Below are 21,600 nucleotides of genomic sequence, written 5' to 3'. Positions count from 1 at the left end.
CATAACTGACAGGATAATGCAGAAACTGAGCACATGTTTTGATCAATTTTTCATTACCATCTAAAACACTGTCACATAGGTGATGTTGTTTTAGATATTTTGAACAATGCTGCATTGAGTACTGCAAAATTTAGCTCCTGAGCTACTCAGAGGAATACAACGCTTCTTTTCATCTGGTTTGTAACTACAATGCCGCTGCACTGTTTCAGCTTGTCAACAGCAGTGCCAGGTCCCCACTTGGGATTTGCCCAAGTCAGTCCTGTTACCTTTACTAAATTTGGTGCAAGATTTAACAAGAGAAAAATGCTCCATCAATCACGTTGTGGATGCAGGAAGAGGAGATGGAGAAGGAGAGGGGAGGGAGAAGGGGTAGGTGGGAACTGAGAAATAAACCAGTGGAAGCTCTGCCAACATCCATTTCCTGGGTGAGATGATGGGAAAAGTTTCTCATATTCTCTGGGGGATATCATTTGTGAACACACGGCGTCCTCCAGAGCCTGAAGTTTTAGAGCGTAACCCAGGCACTTGGTCTGGGTGTTTTGAGCATTTCTGAAGTGAAATCCTCCTTTGCCTCTGTTGCTTGCTCCATCAGATAAAGACTGCCAGTCGAGGCTTAAGTGTGTCAATGAACCCAGGTGGGGGCGGGGAATCAATGATAAGTGCAGCTTACCTCCTCAGCCGCACCGCACCAGCCAAACAGAGATTAAACCATTTCAGCCTAATAGCACATGTCAGTCAAAAGTCACACTTGAATACTTGAACCGTCTCTCCCACGGGCCTCCGCCCACACTTTGCCACGTCCCATTATCTAATCACACCAGCTGAGAAGATGCTGCAATTTACAAAAATGCATATTGGCTGCTAGAACTAACAGAGAAACCGTTTATACCACAACAGAGCGCGAGCCGAGATCTGTAATTGTCCAAAAATTGTCTGACTCCTCAACCAAGATGCACTTTGAAGGTAACTATTTGAAATTCATTCAAAAAAGCACACACACACACAGACACTCAGTGCAAACTAGCATGTACAAAGAGCCAGATCAAAGGCCCCGAGGCCTATTACTGCATAAAATATAGCTGTCCGTCTAAACAGCTTTTGTCTGTAAATGAGAGCTTGTGTTGTTCCGTCAGTGTCCCTTATTTAGACATCACAGCACTCATTAGGTGGATCAAGCTGATATCAAAGTCAGATCACAGGCATTCTATGTTTTTGTGCATGCAGGGACCGTCACTGTCTCTTTAATGATATGTCTGCTGTCTGCTCAGCTCAATTGTTATTTCACTGTCATTTCTCCAGTGCCTTGTCTGTTGACCTCTCCTGCCATGTGATTTCCTAAGCTTGAATACTTTCATCACTGTCCTCTTTTATTTGATGTTTGGATAAAACGAATCCAACAGATTATTTTTCGGCACTCTGAGTGGGGAAAAAAATGGGTGTTTTTCAGGGGAAAGCTGTAGTCTGAGAATTTTTTTAGGGATCTGCATACACAGCAAAGCTTATATTACAAGTGCTGTTTGAATCCATCATTATTTCTTCATGAAACATTGAGTTCACACAAGTAGACAGAGACAGGCCTCTCATTTTTAGCTTGTGGTCTCCAGTTTTACTGGATGAAATGACAGCTGTGGTGAACATTTTCATCAGCTGAATGTATTTTTGTACAACTGAGTGCTGAATTAGTGAGGCGTAGATCTAAATGAGAACCCAAAGACACTGAATGCTCGTAAGGTAACAGTTTATATGCCACAAGGTTGCCAAATCCTTAAGCATACCTTGCTTTACTCTAAATGAGACTTAAAAGTATATAATGATGAACCAAATTAAATTTCAAAAAAAGATGTATTGAAATCATAAATGAAAATCTGATGAGTCCACCTCCTTCTAGCTATTAAAAAATGCAACTTTGAGCTACTTCTACACTGGCTTCAGTTGTAATAAGTAGCTTATTAACCCTTCATATGTCATGCTTTCACTGTATGGTAATTCTTAAAGAGCGCTTTATATAGCATGTCTCAGTCACCCATTCATACAAGCTCTCTTTTTACACCTAAGAACTTCACATACATTCACACATTTAGATGAGCACATTTGAAGCACCTCAAAGTTCAGTATCTTGCCCAAGGATACTTTGGCATGCGGAGCAGTAAAGTCAATTTTTCATTTTTGACTCAGGCCAGGAGTTAATATCTATATTAAATTTTCAACCACAGATCTATTTAGACTGTGGTTCAGATTTTTGAAGAAAAACTTTTATGAACACACATTCTCATTATGCCTAACATATGAAAATATAACATTTAAATATATTTTATTGCAAGTGAAACTGGGAGGAACTGTTGGGATTTATTATATAACTTTTAAAACCATTAAACACTGTCCTCACTGCTATACTTAAAAATCCGTATAGCTACCATCTATAATTATCAATATTAATTCAACATTTATTAACACATAGAACACGTAGAACACACTATCCCATGTAGTTTAATCTCCCTTAACTCAGAATAAATTGATTATTATTGTTGTATTATTTAGAGTTTTCTGTTGCATTGTGGGTGCTTCTGCTTGCACATCTAGGTGCAAATGTTATGTCATGTTCTTGTATTTCTATAGCACTTTTCTAGCCTTACTAACCACTCAAAGCACTTTTAAATAGAAGTCACACTTTAACCATACATTCATACAGCTATACACTTGAAGCACTTTATCTGCCTCACATCCACGGTCAATTTGGAAGCACCAGTTAACCTAACATGCATGTCTATGGACTGTGTGAGTAAGCCAGACTGCCCAGCAGACATCTACACACACACGCAGGCATGACGTGTACAATTTCACAGTTTCAAGATTCCCTAAAACCAATCGTTTTCCTTGATTTGACCTACACTGGTGGATCTAAAATCCATCTGAATGGATACAACATCAGTTTAAAAAGATCAGTGTGAAGTTTTACAATATTTAATTTTGTGTATTTTGGGCCACTTGATGAAAAGCCGTTGAGATTTGACATTCAGAATATATGTACGTAGGGTTAAGTGAAAAGGTGCGATCAGACTGAATGTACCAAATATCACAAGTATCACTACCTTGGGTAGGATTAGTCTTGGTTTCTTACGTTTACCATTTTTTATTTATACAGATAAATGTTCCGTATCTTTTTTTTTTCTTTGCCTTGGAGACGGCAAAAATTAGCCATCCTCAGCTCTCTTGACAGTTTCCCTCTGGCTATCGAACTAGAGCTTGACATCCTCTAGTTGAACGTGAGAAGAAATCCAAAGCTGGACACCTGCCATACCTGGTGACAGAGTTTAAGCTATGATTGTATCATCATTGTTTAGATGAAGGACTCAGCTTTTCAAGGAATAAACTGCCTTTAGAATCAAACCTTAATCAGTGTCTGTGAAAGACTTACAATCCTGGATATTGGTGGTGCTGCTACAGGACCATTTTCTTTGCATGTGGATCACGGATTGTGCCTTTAAAACTGGCTTCAGATAACAGTTAAATGACTGGTAAGAATTATATTTTCCACAGTGCAGCAGTTTAGATGAGAGGTATAAACAAAGAGATGATGTGTTCCCTACTGAGACAGCTCCCCTGATAGGTGGTGGTGTGATATCTTACTTAAAGCAGCCTCTCTCTCATTGTCTTTTGTTTTCTTTTGAAGAGAGATTAAAGAATCTCTTATGCCATTTGATATTTCAGTGGGATGGTGCTACTACTGAGCAGCATTGTGCAGGTTTTGTGTGGTGGGTGTTGGAAATTGATTCAAATACTGCTTATCAAAATCCGCGAGGGACTGAGCCGTTCACTGCATCCAGAGGTTTGTGGGTAATATACAGTGACTTGTCCAGGCAGAGATGCGGCTTGTTTATTTTTTGCTCCATATCTCTGATTTCATTTCAGTGCGCCTGTATGAGCGCGTCACGTGCGGCATCTGGACTTTGTCACGCTTATGGTGATGTTCATGATATCAATCTGTTCTCTCCCAGGTGTACACCAGATATGGGAAATGCTACACTTTTAATGGCAACAAGACTACATCCAGGAAAACCAAGCAGGGTGGAATGGGAAATGGGCTGGAGATCATGTTGGATATTCAGCAGGATGAGTATCTGCCAATCTGGAGAGAGACAAGTAAGCTTCAGAACTATTTGTCTATTGTAATCCTATCCTGTGCAATGCTGTGACATACCCTCTGCTGCAGTTTAAATCAATAACCGCCTGCATCTATTTGTCTTGGTCATGTACTGTAAATAATGCATTTCCTGATTGTTTTGCTCCACCTGCAAATGTGATTTGTAAAAGGGAATTCCTAAACACAGTACACTTCCTTTGATTTGTGTATGCATTGTACTTGTCATATAAAATTAATCCCTACGGGCCTATTTTTTAAACATGACTGATAAATGATTTGCGGTTAACATCAAACCGAGCCCTAGCTGTCAGATGAGGCAGCCATCTGAAATTCCCTTGTATTTTCTCTTTGCAACGATCCGTGCTCCATTTCATCCTGATGAGAAGATGAGACATCCCTGGAGGCCGGCATCCGTGTTCAGATCCACAGTCAGGACGAGCCTCCTTACATCCACCAGCTGGGCTTCGGTGTCTCTCCGGGCTTCCAGACCTTTGTTTCCTGTCAGGAGCAGAGGGTAGGTCGTCTTCATCTTAGCGCACCATCCCTGCCCCCGCTGACCCGCTACCACCACCCACCACCAGATTACTGTTCTCCCAGCAACCCCGGTGGCTCAGACTGCGTCTAATAAATCTTTGTGTGCTTAGCTGACCTACCTGCCCCAGCCCTGGGGGAACTGCCGCTCCACCAGCAAAGAGAAGTTCCCAGGATACGACACATACAGCATCAGTGCCTGTCGCCTGCTCTGTGAGACCAACGAGGTCCTACGAGTGTGCAAATGCAGAATGGTGCACATGCCCGGTAAGATCAGCCCCTACATTATCTTTACACAGAGCGGCACATGTTTCAGGGGGAAAGAGGATTGTGTGCATCATTTCAAATGGACACACAATAGTAATTCATTCTCTGACATGTTGTATAAGGTGCCAAACTGTGAACCGTAATGACTAAATGTATGATTGGAACTTAAAATAGTCATTCCAGGTCATGAAATGGCACACGACAACAATATGCGGAGGAAAAAATACTAATCAGAGTTGGTATTTTCAAGTATTTCCTTCTGTTTTTAAAATTGTTCGCCTTGTTGACCTGCTGTAATTGAAAAGCCAGTCTGCCCAGTATTTGCCTGAGATTTGATGAACCATTGTGCAAAACAAGTCATAATTTTTGGCCTACTTGAATCACTCCAGCATAGATATAATTTGGACTGCCACATGCCTGACCTTGATGCTTGATATCTGGAGTGGTATGCTCTTCTCTGCTGCCAGCACTTTGGCTACAGGCACATCAGACTAAAGTCTCAATGAGGTTTGGATACTTTTGCTCATCCATCTCCATCTGTCCTGGAATTGTTCTGTTGTCCTCCCACAGCCATTATTAATTATTATGATTGATTATTATTACTGGTATTGGTCCTGTTTGGTTTCTACTGGTAGGTTGCTTACAAACTGCCCTTAGTACTGCTGCTTATATTGAATTATTTGGTTATTTACTTACATCATGACATATTGCCTAAGGAGCACATATCTAATTTAAACTCGGTCTTGACTTTAATGAAGCACAAATTAAAATAAAGCTCTGTTATTTTTGTGTATGATTTTGTCTCTTTATTTTATCAACATTAAAGAAAAGAGAAAAATTCCTGAATGTGTATGTCACTCAGAAATAGCTGAATTTAGAACTACTGTTAGTGTTTTAAGCCAATAACAAGAGTCTAAAGCCAAGTTAAGTTATCTGCATAACTACATAGTTCCATAGTGCAATTTTTCTTTTCTCTGTTAAGCACCCCTATACATCAATTGCAGACAGCTTCTGTTGAATGGGATTAATAGGAAGTGGCCAAAGTTAGCAGTTCATCTTGTAATTAGTTGTTTCACACAACACTTTGACACTGGAGGGAAAGCAGACCATGAATGGATGTACAAAACCTACAAATTTTTGAGACATGATGTAAAAATAGGTCTATCAGGAAACCGAGAACACTGGTTAGTAATATGTCACCATTTGAGCAGTTTTCCTCCCAGTGTGAGGATATGTCATAGAGTTGAGTACCAGAAACACAAAATGAGCTCTCTGGACTTTTTCAGAGTGTGCATCATCATGGCTAAAGAGCAGGAAGTCACAGAGCTGAGTCACTGGATGCTGGCTGTTTGATGTGTCTAGCAAGTAGGCATGCTGAGAGTGGTCACATTTAAAGTTAAGACAAGAAACTTATCATGTATTCTTTTTCATTTCCACTTTTGCATTGAGTGCAGCTGACATTCAGAAACCGATTAAATAAACAAGTATGAGACAGCTGATTCGAGGCCGATCTGATTCATCACATTTTTTGACAGAGCGATGCTGTGGTTATCAGCCTACACATTTACATAGCAGTCACACATTTTAATCTTGGATTTGCAGACTGAAATGGCAAGACCAAAGCGGTGGTCTGATCTCGGAGAGATTGCGTGCCTTAAAGGAACTTGCTATGTCATGATTTGGGAGGAACCTGGTTATAATTGTTCCAGAAACATTTGCATTTGCATTTGCATACACTCTGTACTCTGAAAACCCAGCAGATGAGAAATCCACAGAAAAAAAAGTGCCTACAGAAAACTGTAATATACTTGGATAACACTGTGAGAAAACAGCTTTTTCAATTATTTATTGGATGCAATATTCTCCTGTTGGAATAGTAAGCATAGAAGCTGTGTTAGGACACTTGCAGGGTCTTTTTTTCATTTGTTTTTCTGTTTTTTACACTTTTTCTATTAAGAATTTTCAGTAGGATTTCAATCAGGTCTTTTTAAAACTTTAAACCTTAAACACTATGAGTTTCCCAGCTCCTGAGGCAGTAAAATAACCCCCAAATCAAAACATTTCCACTACCATGCTTCACAGCTGGTATGAGGTTCTGACCTCTTTTGGTCTGTGCTAAAAACGTCTGCTGTCTCTGCGGCCAAGCAGCTCTATCTTTGAATCGTTTCTCTGCCACACAGGCCTGTTATTTGCTTATATGTTCATTGACAAAAGCCTTTTCCTGGCAAACCCCCCAGATTCTCAGATTCATTTCAGGTTTAATTTGTGGAATATGCGGTTGTAGACGCATGCACTGACACTAGCAGCTGCAAGAGCTCCCTTTAATGACGTTTTGCGGTTCTTAGACAGTCCTGGATAAATCGTTTGAAATCTCCACAGTTTGGTGCACATTGGAATTTCAAATGCTGCACTCAGCAGCATCTTTTTTTCCAAAGGCCTCGGAGAGCTCTTTAGATCTTGGCATGATGACACTACACACATCATTGGCAAAGACAACACCTGGCTGTCAGTGTCAGAGGTTTAAATAAGACAGGTTGTACCTGTCACTCTCTGAGGTGTATCTAATCTTTGGCACCAAATCTGGAGCCCCTAATTTCTGCTGTAATAAATGCAGCACGTGTTTACTTTTCTCACGTGGCTATTTTATTAATTTTAATAAATAATTAAAATGGGAATTAATATGCATTATATCGCCCTTTGTAATGTTAAATGTTTGGCCATCCAAATATGTAAAAAAGCAAAGAATATCCACATGAATTCTACTTTTTTTAAACTGCCAGAATAGCCCATATATGCAATTTAATGAATGACAACAGCAAAAGGGAAATCTTTAAATCAGTGAACAGGAAGGACAGAGCAGAGGTGGTTAGAAAAACCAGCAGAATCACATTGCTTTCTGTGGTGATGTATCACATCAGATATGATATTTATTATGTCAGAAATAATAAATGTGGAAGCTTTTCCAGGTCATTTGCTCTCAGAAGAGGCAGATGAGAGCTTTGCAAAGGTAGCGGCTAGCTCGCATTAGTTCACTGCACTTATCAATAATGAATAACATTTATTGTTGCTTATTAAATTTAATTCTGGGGTTGCTGGTTCAAAACTCATAAGGGAAGCTGAGGCGGTTCAGTGAACACACCCTGCTGTATCACTGAAAAATAAACAAACATGGCCACCATCTGTTGCATTTTGAGGTGGTCAAGTCGTGGCCAATTTTAAATCTCACGACTTTTGAACTGTGAACCGTAGAAGCAAAATTGTGTTTTGCTTGGATCTGTGTTAATATTTTAGTCTTTCAGTCTACTTCTATATTTAGAGGACCTCCCAAAAAAGCTATTAAGTTGTTCTTGATGTGACGACAGGACTGCTTTTGCTTTCAAAGTCAGAGCGTCTGAAAAAATTAAATACACAAGGCAGTTAAAAGGATAATGTTTAACAATGAATAATATTTAATGATGTTTTTTGATATTTCTGCTCCTGGAAAAGAGGCATATCTGTGAAAGTGTGTAAAAACACACTCCTCAGATCATCAGATGTAATTTTGCTTCCTGTCAATGAACATTTCTTAGCGTCTGGGAAGGAGAATTCCACAAAACATTAACCCCATGAACATTTCACAGACAGACAAACACACCTCTGCTAATTAATTGTGCTGCTGATGAATACCTGTCATTAATGGCCTGGGCAGCATGTTTTTCTGCCAGGAAGTGACTCATTGATTGGTTTTTAAAGACTTTCTAAATATGCCTCGCGGGTGGAGCCAGCATGCTCCATTTCTCAGTGCAATCAAGGACAGACTTCCAAGATGGCCCAGACTCCGTGGATGGAAGTCATCCTTTGTGTGCCTGCCTTCATTTGGAGATGAATGATAAGCTGTGGAGTGTTGTTCACAGCCACGCTTCCTCATTGCAGCAGACACGGGTCACTGATCATTTTGTTTCTGATTGATCAGACTCATTTTCTGTTCTCCTTTGCAGGAACCGCAGATATCTGCCCTCCCAGTAAAATCAACTGTGTTGACAAAGCGCTTGGTAAGAAACAATCTCCCTTCATTTCTTTTCTCATTATAATAGACTCCCCCGAAGGGAAATGGAAACACAATCAGTAAATATGATAAGGATTTTTTTTCCCCTGTATTACAAATACCTGGAGGTAGACTGGGTTTTAAAATGACTTTTCCTCATTGTGATTTAGTCACTTTAGAGCTTGATGACTGTTCTGCTTCCATTGTTGAACTCTTAATATGAAAACCCCTTCATTCCTGCATATCTGGACTCCTCAGCCTTGCCCCTGCAGCAGATACTGAACCTTGATTTCAAAGTAAGAGTATTCCAGTAAAAGAAAGGCTTTTTTTTATTGCCATAGTGGACATAAGTACAATTATCATGTATCAGCCAAATAAGCTAGAAATTTAATTAAGTCTCTCTCACCGAACTCATACCCAGCTTAAAACATGGCTGAATGAAATTGTAGATATAGCTTGCAAGAATGGACCATATTCATGGGGGTCATATTCCTGAATCAGACAGTACTAATAGATTCAGCCCCCATGAAAGGTAATACATTAAGATGTAATTTATATATTTATATTATAAAGATGTTTTGTTCCCACATCAGACAAATGATGTATGCCACCATGCTCCTGCATACAAATAACCTAATTGTTTGAGTTATAAAATTCATAAATCATCAAATTATAATTATGCTTTCAGTGCCTCCCGTACCCGTTTTTGTCTGGACTGAATGCATTTACAATTTAAAGAGACAGGCTGGGAAAAGCTATTTACTCTCCTGCATGCACTGTGATGCTTTAAAGTCAGGACTATAAAAACGTATTTGCCAGTGTGCGAGCATTTCATACCTGCATGTTAATTAGGCCTAATGTAGCCCTTCTTCACCATTTATTCTCTAAGTGGATATTGCCACGGGATTACTGGAAACACCATTACTATAGTCACTGTCTCTTATGTAATTTGATTAGACTAACAGATAGTTTTGTTAAGATGTTTAGACAATAAGTCGTGTGAAAATGGCCAGCTGCCATCTTCTCTTGGCAAAATTCATTTTAAGTGGACTGAGGCAAAGTGGAAAAATTGTTCCGTGATTATAAGAATCAAAACTTGAAATTCTGTTTCGGTAAACATGGAAACTGCATCCTGCTTAGCTTTAAACATGTAGCTCTGATAGCACGGGGGTGCTTTAGCGCCTATGGAGTTGGCAGCTTGAGCATTTGGAAAGGTACCGTCAATACTGAAAGGTAAATAAGACTTTAAAGCAACATGTGCTCCCAATCAGATGATTTCTTGCACCTTTCAGCAAGGATGGTAAACATGACTTTGTGTCAACTTTATAGAGACATGTTGCTTCAATCAAATTTAGAATGAGCTAATATTTCATTTAAAATGGTAAATTTTCTCTTTTTAAACGTCTCAAATGTCTTCTGTGTTCTACTGTGAATAAAATATAGGTTTATGAGATTTTCAAATCATTGTGTTCTGTATTTATTTACATTTTATACAGTGTCCCAACTTTTGGGGTGTTATGTTGTAAAAGCTATGATGCCTTCTGTCTGTCTTCCCACAGACAAGAGCAGCTTCTAAATTTCTCTGACTGGTCAGTAAGACTAATAAAGTGCAATGTTATTGCGAGTCTGAGCAGTCTGACACCACGCCTAAAATTCAGAGTGTGACTAAAACAGTGTGTAAACACAATGGCAGAATCATGCTAATATTTTTTTTCATCAGATTTAGAAATCCATGCATATGCAGCATCCACATTTAATAATCTCGGCTATTGTGGATTTTTATGCACATGCACGAGCCTCATTTCCACTCCTATCTTTATCCATGGAGAGGATGTGGGCACGCCCTTATTTCCTCATTGTATACAAATTTGCACCTGAAATTATTAGATGTTTGAATTAAGCCGGCAGCTAATAGGGAGCTCACATGTACCAGCGTGAAACTGAGACGCTCACCGGAGGAGAGGAAATGGAAATCTCAGTTCTGGAATCACAGACACACGACCAAGGAAAGGGATAAAAAAGGAAGGAAAAAAGCGAGCAAGAACAAATGTATGGATGCTCTTAGCTCTGTAAATGCAGAGTAAAAGGACCCTGGCAGAGGGCGAGGAGCAGGACGAGCACATTTGTAGCTGTTATATATAATAATATCTATAAAATACTAGATACATTTATAATAATAATGAAACAAAATACATTTGATTTTAAAAAAAAGAAAAAAGAACGCTAGATGAAATCTGTGGGGTTTTTTATACTACAGTGTGAAATACACGTGACGTCCACAGATTTTTATGCACATTCTTCCAGTTTACACATCAGCACTTCAATGGATGCCTTTTGTACATGCATCTTTTTTTACATCCAGCCTCAATAAACCATTATGTACGATCTGGGCTTTTCACAGTGACATCACTGGAATGAATTGTACTAATGGCTTTTTTTCCTCCCACATAGCTGGTAGTTTTCAGTATTTACTTACACAAAAAGGCAAAAAGTTAACTGAATTAACTGTAACTTTGTATCAGTGTTCACAAACCACCAACAAGCTGCAAAATATCATCTTCTTCTTCAGTCGGATGCTCCCTTCTGTCACACCAACTGTCTGCAGCTTCTCTGTTGTCTTCCTCTTTTCCTCCTCCTCTTGCTCCATCTTCAGCATCCTTTGTCCATTATATCCACTATCCCTCCTCTGCACATGCTCAAACCATCTCAGCCTTGCCTCTCTAACAGTGTCAGTTGGGAGAAACATTAGCAAAGAGAAGTTTGCATGGCACGGGATTAATATGATCAAACGATGCTTAGTAGTGGCACAAAGTGTTGCTCTACCCAGTAAAGCATAAAAACAAGCCTTTTCATCCATATCAGCCAGTATATACAAGTATATGTTGTACTGCATTAGCACACAAGTGCGCTTAGTCTTACTGAGTGTAACAATTTGACTCTGGCAAAACAAAACTGCACAAATGAATCAAATAGTGATTTATAAAGCAAGAACAAAGCTGTACATAATGATAGTTACCACCTGGTATCTGTGTTGCGGATCTCTTTTCTGAGGTGAAGTGAAACTGACCCAGTCTGTGTCTATTAAACAGCACCACTGCCATTTTGTGTTGCAGCACAGCTACAGAAGAATAGCGGGGACATCTGTCCATGTGAGACGCCCTGTAATCTCACCCGCTACGGTAAAGAGCTCTCCATGGTCAAAATCCCCAGCAAGGGCTCAGCTCGCTATCTCTCCAGGAAATACGACAAGTCGGAGGACTACATCAGGTACGGCAGGGAACCTTCAGCAGGACCTAACACACTTATGAGCAGTGATGTGGTGCTCAGTGCTAGTGCCATAAACAATGACCTCCAGGCTGCAATCACTGACAGACCCACACCCATAAAAATAAACAAAACTCAATTATATTTTGTACAGTATTATAAAACTGCTCGTCGTGCAGTAGTGTGTAGATGTATGAGCATCTTCCTTTTTATTTAATCTGACAATGTGAAATATTTATTGTAGTATAAGATTCTAAGTTTCTGTGTCTGTATGTTAAAGACTAAAGGTGACCTCGGCTGCTTTTTGGTTTTTCTCTCATGTACAGTTATGATTTGAAAGAAAGAAAGAAAGAAAGAAAGAAAGAAAGAAAGAAAGAAAGAAAGAAAGAAAGAAAGAAAGAAAGAAGACCCTCTGTCAGTTCTTTTACATATCAGGACATAATAAAAATCATCTGGTTCTTAACTGGCCTTAAAATTAGATAAATAACACTCATATGAACAACAACACTTTGGATATCCGGATATTATATTATTATTATTATTATTTTGATAAAATCCTGATGTATAAAATCTTTGAATTGACAAACCTTAAATATATAAATTTTCCAAAAATGTATGTATTGTTACAATTGTTACAGTTTTTTAAACATGGCTAGAGTTTGAAGCAATGACGTCAGTGTATTTGCCTGTAATCAATCACATTCAGACAGTTACTTTGGGGTCTTTATGATGTCAATAAGAGCCAATGTCCATAAAACAGACATCCCAGGCCCTCTGCTCTGCCGGTGAGACCAGCCGCTGTCCCAACCTTTAGTTTTGGAAGGGCAGCCAATCGATCAAATCAAAACACGGAGCTGTGAATAAACATGTTTAGTCTCTGTTCCGCAGTATCTTATATAGATCATTTGCTAATATTTAAATTATAAGTAATTCATTGCAGTTCCTCTCAGTGCCTAATTGTTGGGGATGTGTAGAAAGTAAACATGGCTAAACGAATGCGCGTATGATGCCTCACTACATTTAATATTACCAGCTTTTCTAAATCCGCAGACATCGGGGACGTGGCAGTGACTAAGCATGCCGTCAGCGCACGTTCAGCTCGTCTCAGTTAAACCCTGTAACACCTCATTATCTCGCAAGCGCTGGTTAGATCTGTGTAAAGCGCTGAAGGCCTGGCAGTTAACAGTGAGCATAAAGATGACTTGATTTTTTTCTTCTTCTTTTTTTTAAACTACGTTATATTTCTACCAGTGAATTTCACTGTTCTCTATGGTATTCACACTGTTTTTCCAGAGACAACTTCCTGGTCTTAGATATCTTCTTCGAAGCTCTGAACTATGAAACGATTGAGCAGAAGAAGGCATACGATGTTGCAGGTTTATTGGGTAAGTAATTTCTGCCTCTTTTTTCCTCTATTTTCAGAATATGAAATGCTCTCGCTGGAGCCGAGTGAAAGCTGTTTTTATTGCAGCGCTGCTTAGTTTTCATTATCATTAGCAGAAAATGGGAGCAGATTGGGTATTGTGTCCGCTGGGCCTCTCCTTCACTACTTAAGTCCTTTCTTTTCAGGTGACATTGGTGGACAGATGGGTTTATTCATCGGAGCCAGCATCCTGACAGTCTTAGAAATACTGGATTATATCTATGAGGTACAATGTGCATGCAAGTCCGCACGTATCAGCCAATCACAATATGAAACCAGACCTGCGGTAGCTGCGGTATAATTAGCGATAATTAACAGTTATTGTCCCGCTGGTTTTCAGAAACCAACCAACAGTCACTATTTATAAAACACATTAGTGCTTCATTGTTGCCTCTAATTGTCATCCTTTTTTTTAATTTCCAAATGTAACCACTGAGCATGTCAGTATGTTCTTCTGAGACAAAATCACCTGAAATTTTAAGGAGAGGCCTTGCAGTGCGAATCTTATCACTTATTATGCATGTGAGAAGTTTTATTTGATTCCCAGGCAGGAGAAACTAATATCCGCTCAGGTCGGTGCTGAGGACATGGTACTAATGCTGATCATGAAATGAACTCCTGCCTCATCTGTATCCCCTTTAAGCTTCACACCCAGCTGCCTGCTGACTGCCAAACATGTATGAATAAAGCAAAATCAGAGGCAGGGATTGTAATGCAGACGTCATGTCAGATGAACCTTTCACACCGCTGCGTGTCTTGTCTCATTCCTTCATCTGTTCTCTTTCACCCTGCCTGCTGCTGTGGTCTCGGTGAAACCAGGTGATCAAGCACCGGCTACAGCGTCTGCTGAGGCCGCAGAAAGAGGAGAAGAAGAACAAGCAGCAGGCCAGCACTGTTGCAACAGTGGGTCTAGAGGAAATGAAAGCAAAGGTACAGCACATGGTGCAATGTAACAAATGATGCTTACAGTGGTTTCATGCCGAGTGTACAACTTCTCCTGCAGCACTGGAACTGCATTAGAAAACAACAAAAGAGTGCGTAAGGGAGAAGCAAATTAATATTTTTCCCCCCCCCAATCCTAAAACAATAAAGAGTGTAATGTTCCTAATTAGTCCTAACCACTGCGCAAAGCACATCCTCCCCCCAGAGTTCATATTAGCTCTTCCACAACTTTATTTGGAAGTTGCTCATTTCTGTGTGAACAATGGGCTTCTTATCCGACTATGACTGTCTTACGTCCACGCTGCATGCCATGACAAACTGTGTCAGACGTTGACTAATATCGTATTTTGTTGTTGAGGTCAGTGGTACAAGCGGTTGTGAAACGGTTATAAATACAAGCAAAAATGCCACCGCATTAAAATCCATTAACAACTTACAGAAAATGAATCAACGCTGGCCTGGTGGAGATATTAGACATCTTACATACAGCTCTGAAAGTACTTTAAATTGGAGCTATTGTGTTTTCCTTTGCTTTTTCTGTAATATTTATACTGTTACAGCAAGAGATGCCGATGTTAATCATGCACCAGTAATCCCTGTGATCCATAACCTTAGGCTTCAGTCGGCTCTTAACACCCAGTTCCTGACAGTTTTTACTCTGTAAAAGGATGATGGGGTATTGTCAGCACCCTGCCAGGCGGACAGGCGGTAGGGCTGCCTGGACTCCCAAGTTTGTGAATGTGATAACTCCAGAACGAGGCAACGTATGATTTTGATACCATACGTGCATCTACTATAAATCTCGGGCGAGTGCAAGTTTCAGTAACTTTGAAATTAAGATCAAGGTCAGAGATCAACTTTTCTGAAAATCAACCAGGATTTTCAAGTTTACACCATAGTAGCACTGGCAACCACCTGTACTTTTTTACCCTACTTTTAGAGCTTTATCACTTCAGTGAGAGGGGATATTCCTAATATGGTCATCTTGGGACACAGCTCTGGCTGTTCAAACCTCATGGTTGCGATGGGCAGCACGTAAGAAGAAAGTTGGGTTAAAGAGAAGGTGGCCTTTGAAGAAAGAAGAGGTAAAACAGCTTGTTTCAGGCTGCGGATGATGTGAATGACTGCATCAAGGCCCCAGTATAAAGTATAGCAAAAAAAATTATGGAGGTGGAAATGAGCATAATAAAACCCCCTTAACCTAAAGCTTTCCTTATGTGATGAGAAAGGCTAATCGCAGGACACAGAAAGCAAGTAAGGGTCAAGAAAATTGACCCAAAGCGGGAAGAAGTTCAAGGGCATTTTTGACAACTTGTAGGTTAACATCAGGCAGGTATGCTAGAGTGACTGACATGTGCAGCTAAAACAAAAAGACTAAGAAAAACTAAGAAGAATGAAACAAGAAGGTGGGTAAGCATGGCACCGTACATCAGACACAAGAGAATCTTATGATCTGACTAGCAGCAAGTATTTCCCAGGGATAAGGGGCTTTTCCTTTAAATCAAAATGACTTATACAGGGAGTGCAGAATTATTAGGCAAATGAGTATTTTGTCCACATCATCCTCTTCATGCATGTTGTCTTACTCCAAGCTGTATAGGCTCGAAAGCCTACTACCAATTAAGCATATTAGGTGATGTGCATCTCTGTAATGAGAAGGGGTGTGGTCTAATGACATCAACACCCTATATCAGGTGTGCATAATTATTAGGCAACGTCCTTTCCTTTGGCAAAATGGGTCAAAAGAAGGACTTGACAGGCTCAGAAAAGTCAAAAATAGTGAGATATCTTGCAGAGGGATGCAGCAGTCTCAAAATTGCAAAGCTTCTGAAGCGTGATCATCGAACAATCAAGCGTTTCATTCAAAATAGTCAACAGGGTCGCAAGAAGCGTGTGGAAAACCAAGGCGCAAAATAACTGCCCATGAACTGAGAAAAGTCAAGCGTGCAGCTGCCAAGATGCCACTTGCCACCAGTTTGGCCATATTTCAGAGCTGCAACATCACTGGAGTGCCCAAAAGCACAAGGTGTGCAATACTCAGAGACATGGCCAAGGTAAGAAAGGCTGAAAGACGACCACCACTGAACAAGACACACAAGCTGAAACGTCAAGACTGGGCCAAGAAATATCTGAAGACTGGTTTTTCTAAGGTTTTATGGACTGATGAAATGAGAGTGAGTCTTGATGGGCCAGATGGATGGGCCCGTGGCTGGATTGGTAAAGGGCAGAGAGCTCCAGTCCGACTCAGACGCCAGCAAGGTGGAGGTGGAGTACTGGTTTGGGCTGGTATCATCAAAGATGAGCTTGTGGGGCCTTTTCAGGTTGAGGATGGAGTCAAGCTCAACTCCCAGTCCTACTGCCAGTTTCTGGAAGACACCTTCTTCAAGCAGTGGTACAGGAAGAAGTCTGCATCCTTCAAGAAAAACATGATTTTCATGCAGGACAATGCTCCATCACACGCGTCCAAGTACTCCACAGCGTGGCTGGCAAGAAAGGGTATAAAAGAGGAAAAACTAATGACATGGCCTCCTTGTTCACCTGATCTGAACCCCATTGAGAACCTGTGGTCCATCATCAAATGTGAGATTTACAAGGAGGGGAAACAGTACACCTCTCTGAACAGTGTCTGGGAGGCTGTGGTTGCTGCTGCACGCAATGTTGATGGTGAACAGATCAAAACACTGACAGAATCCATGGATGGCAGGCTTTTGAGTGTCCTTGCAAAGAAAGGTGGCTATATTGGTCGCTGATTTGTTTTTGTTTTGTTTTTGAATGTCAGAAATGTATATTTGTGAATGTGGAGATGTTATATTGGTTTCACTGGTAAAAATAAATAATTGAAATGGATATATATTTGTTTTTTGTTAAGTTGCCTAATAATTATGCACAGTAATAGTCACCTCCACACACAGATATCCCCCTAAAATAGCTAAAACTAAAAACAAACTAAAAACCAGAGGTGGGACCAAGTCATTGTTTTGCAAGTCTCAAGTAAGTCTCAAGTCTTTATCCTCAAGTCTCAAGTGAAGTCTCAAGTAATGTCAGGCAAGTCCGAGTCGAGTCTCAAGTCACTGGTGTAAAAGTCCGAGTCAAGTCACAAGTCTTAAACTTTGAATTTCAAGTCCTTTCGAGTCTTTAAAAACCCCCGAAAAAAAGCATGTTGCAGTTATATGCTAAATGTAAATATTAGACCATGTAATTTTAAAATCTGTGTTTTTCTCAACACATGACAAAATAGTGAACTTAGAAAATATACACAAATTGTGAAATTGCACCTCTTTAAAATGCAGCTCAATTAAACCTAGCTCCAAGAATAATTTTCACCGACAGTTCTGAGATAAGCTGCATGTTATTCTTGGATGCGGTTGTAGGACCAGCTTTAAAATCGCATGACAAAAATATCATACATATTAAAAAAAACTGTATCACCAACGTAGCCTGGACAACATTTGCTAGTTAGATGAAGTCAGCTATCTCATCTTAGCATATTTATATGCATATTTATAATTATACGGTTCTTGGAGTGAGTGCATACACTCATGAAGTTTAGTAACTTCAGGTCACTGCAACAAGCCCAGGTACAGTTTACCGACGGATGGGTACAGGACCTTGAAACGCACCGTGTAGAACGAAAGACCATCGTACCTATCATAAGTTTACCAGTCTCACAAATCGTCGTCATAAATACACATTCGTTAACCGTTTATTAATAGGACCTTTGAGCTCAACGGTAATTAGTCAGTAGTGGAAATAATTTCTGGTAGCATCACAGAAATGTAGCAGTGACAATAATACTGTATGCTGTAATCGTACTGGGCAATTAGTGATACAAAAACCTGTTTTATCCTGTGAATAAAAGTATATGTTTTTGTCAATGTACCATAATAACAGAAGCGAAACGCAATATTGTGTCAGGACAATTCACTATTTATGCACAATAAATAAAGGAGCATAGCGCGACAATTTCTGTTCAGCGCCAGACTTGCTTGTAACCTATATCACCAATTATGTTATGAAAATGACGTATTAAGTACTAAAAAACACTGACCTTCGTGTAAATGCTTGGAGCAGACTAACCTGTGAGCTGGAGTGTTCTGGGACGTTATATTTGATCTTTGAATGGCTGAAATCCAGGCCATCCGTCGCGTCTTTGTTACTTCGGAAACATGGCTCGAACAATTTCTCTTCAACGTCGTAATCCGATAACAAACGATCTCTTTACCCGTCGGCTTCCCGTGGCTGTCATGCGACCGGCTATTGCAGTTAATAATACAACAGCTTCTTGACATTTTTGTGTTTCTTTTTATCGCTGTGTGACTGATTTCAATTGAAAGCCTGCGTGCGCTAGTACTTCTTGCCACGAGTTCCCAGAATCCTTTGCGGTTTTACCCCTGAATGACATCACATTTTCAATCTCTATATAATATGCATGTTAAGTTTTATATTTGGGGTGAAATATCAAGTCTTTTCAAGTAAACCGGTTCAAGTCCAATTCAAGTCCCAGGTCATTGGTGTAAAAGTCCAAGTCAAGTCACAAGTCTAGAACATTTTTTCAAGTCAAGTCTAAAGTCATAAAATTAATGACTCGAGTCTGACTCGAGTCCAAGTCATGTGACTCGAGTCCACACCTCTGGTAAAAACTACTTCCAAAAACATTCAGCTTTGATATTAATGAGTTTTTTGGGTTCATTGAGAACATGGTTGTTGTTCAATAATAAAATTATTCCTCAAAAATACAACTTGCCTAATAATTCTGCACTCCCTGTATTTAATGATAAATATACTTACTGACCCCCTTTGCTTTGTTTTCAACAGGAGCCCAATGACATGCCACGGAGTCACCCAGAGGGGGCCTATGCTAACACGATTCTCCCCAACCACCACGTCCCTCATCCTCACCCCCATCCTCATCCTCACCACCACCATGCCGGACACCATGGGGTGTTTGAGGACTTCGCTTGCTAAAGCCAACCATTGTTTCCTGTCTTGGTGACAACAGAAGATAAGAGCTGTCTGTGTTGAGACCAATAACAGACCCTTGGCATTTCCGTCACTCCTTTGCTGTCACCAGTGAAAAGCTACAGCCAAAGTCAAACACCAAACTTGTGCTGCTAACAAACCACTTGTACGTACAGTATGTAGGCACAAAACGGACACGGCTTTTTCTCCTTTCCTTTTTTTTTTTTTTGCTCTATCTCTCTCTCTGTCTCTGGATGGGATCCCACTCAACATCGCCCCGCTTCATGTTATGATTCAAGACACTTTGTGATTTCAGGACCAATTTTTTGGTACATGATCACTACGAGGGAACAAGAGGAGGACTGCATGTCACCTTGATCCAGTTTATATTCCAAAAAAAGAAAGAAATAAGAAAAAAAAAGATTTATTTATTCAGCTAGCATCTCAGATTTTTTTTCCGTCTGTATCCTTCCATGTATGTCTCTTGAAACTGTTTCTCTTACTTCGAGGAGAACACAGTGTACCATATCAAGTCATCTACACAATATATTATGTAATTATTTAAAGAGATACTATTATATGTTCTATATTGTATACAAGATGACAATAATTCAGTAAGCATACCTTATTCACCATCCAAAGTATGAAGGGAGCTATTTAGGCTGAAATATATGACCTTGGCTTAGAAGATCTATCAGCATCTTTCAACATGATACACTTTGTCTGGTTTGTGGTTAAGGTGTTAGAGAGTAGCATTGTACCTGTACATAAAGTCCAACGTAAAAATGAGAAAGTTCTAAAGGTTCTGTTTCGATGGTTGTTGTTTATTTTTAGTTAATATATATCTTATGTACTATTAATTTTAGTTATTTATAAATTTTAGAGACAATTTTTATAAGAAAATATAGCGATCACGATTGTAGCAATTACTGTACACTTACAATCTGCAGATACGTAGACTGCCAGACATCGATACTTTCGTCCAGGTAACAAGAACGGACTGAATGCATTGTGACTATTATATCCATCATTTCCTTTAAGATGTCTGAGACAACACAAACATGCTTTGCTTACGGATGAGGATCGGGTTATGTTTTCACATATGACATGGTTGCGCTTTAAGTATTCCTCCTATTCGACTCATTTCTGCCCACCATCCACTCTTCATCTTGGTTAGCATCCTTACTTAAAGCTGACATAAGCAATAAGAGAATTTTTTACACATTTTTTTTGCAAACTCATCTCCTTCAGAACTACTGTAAAAGTACAGCAGCTATTTACAGTGGGGACCCAGCGTGTGTGTGTGTTTGTTTATGTGTTTGCATGCGCACTTTAACATTTTGCACACATGACTGAGCACATTAGACTGACACAGCTCAGATGAGCTGATCCATGAAAAAAGGAGGGATTACAATCAAAAAGCTGGAAGAGTATTACTGCGGCGGGAAGGTTTTATCAGCTGAAGCCACCTCTGGAGATGCAGATGTGGCAGCAACGTAAACAGGTACTGTGGCAGAGCCGGATATATTCTTATTGGTTTATGTAAAAAAGGACAGAGGACAACACAAATTTTTAAGAGCACAAGTAAGCAAAGGGAAATATAAACTGATTCACTGATTCACGACTAGTCTCTTTTTTTCCACTGCAGGAACTTACCAGACTTCCCTTAGCCACCTAGAAATGCATATTTGATTTAAGGCTCTTTCTTGCACCATTCTTTTCAAATAAGAAACTGGAACTTACAACAGCATTGTCTATGTTTTATCGTATAACCTAAAGTAGATTATTGTTTATGATAGCAGAGATGGGATGGACAACCTTTGAAGCATTGCCGATATGGATTTTTGTTTCAGGGAACTAGTAGGACCAACTCAACCAGAATGGGGTCCTGTGCTGTCAGCCACATCATAGTCAGACGTTTCATCTGTTTGGCCGTGTGTCTGTGCTTTGTTTTTAATGGTTAAATAGGAGCTCGAGTGTGATTTTGAACAGAAATATCCAGTTCTTTCTTGAAATATTTGTAGTAGTAAGATGGCAGATGCTGCTCAC

The 21,600-nt window shown here is 39.8% G+C and overlaps 1 protein-coding gene across 1 annotated transcript in view; it reads left to right on the top strand.

The window, feature by feature from the left end:
- Nucleotides 1-19,557, top strand: part of asic4a (acid-sensing (proton-gated) ion channel family member 4a) — a 97,333-nt gene extending 77,776 nt beyond the window's left edge. Inside the window, exons 2-10 of the mRNA XM_085374055.1 lie at nt 3,996-4,140; nt 4,528-4,655; nt 4,786-4,939; nt 8,917-8,970; nt 12,077-12,230; nt 13,521-13,612; nt 13,797-13,876; nt 14,470-14,580; nt 19,408-19,557. Of these exons, the coding sequence (XP_085230181.1) occupies nt 3,996-4,140; nt 4,528-4,655; nt 4,786-4,939; nt 8,917-8,970; nt 12,077-12,230; nt 13,521-13,612; nt 13,797-13,876; nt 14,470-14,580; nt 19,408-19,557 (1,068 nt within the window). The remainder of the gene's footprint in view (nt 1-3,995; nt 4,141-4,527; nt 4,656-4,785; nt 4,940-8,916; nt 8,971-12,076; nt 12,231-13,520; nt 13,613-13,796; nt 13,877-14,469; nt 14,581-19,407) is intronic.
- The last annotated feature ends 2,043 nt before the right edge of the window (nt 19,558-21,600 follow it).

Source organism: Diplotaxodon limnothrissa, linkage group LG16, assembly GCF_057381915.1.
Source record: "Diplotaxodon limnothrissa isolate DT_005_m linkage group LG16, D_limnothrissa_male_GT1.1, whole genome shotgun sequence".
Classification (NCBI taxonomy): Eukaryota; Metazoa; Chordata; class Actinopteri; order Cichliformes; family Cichlidae; genus Diplotaxodon; species Diplotaxodon limnothrissa.
This window is presented reverse-complemented; position numbering and strand designations above follow the sequence as displayed.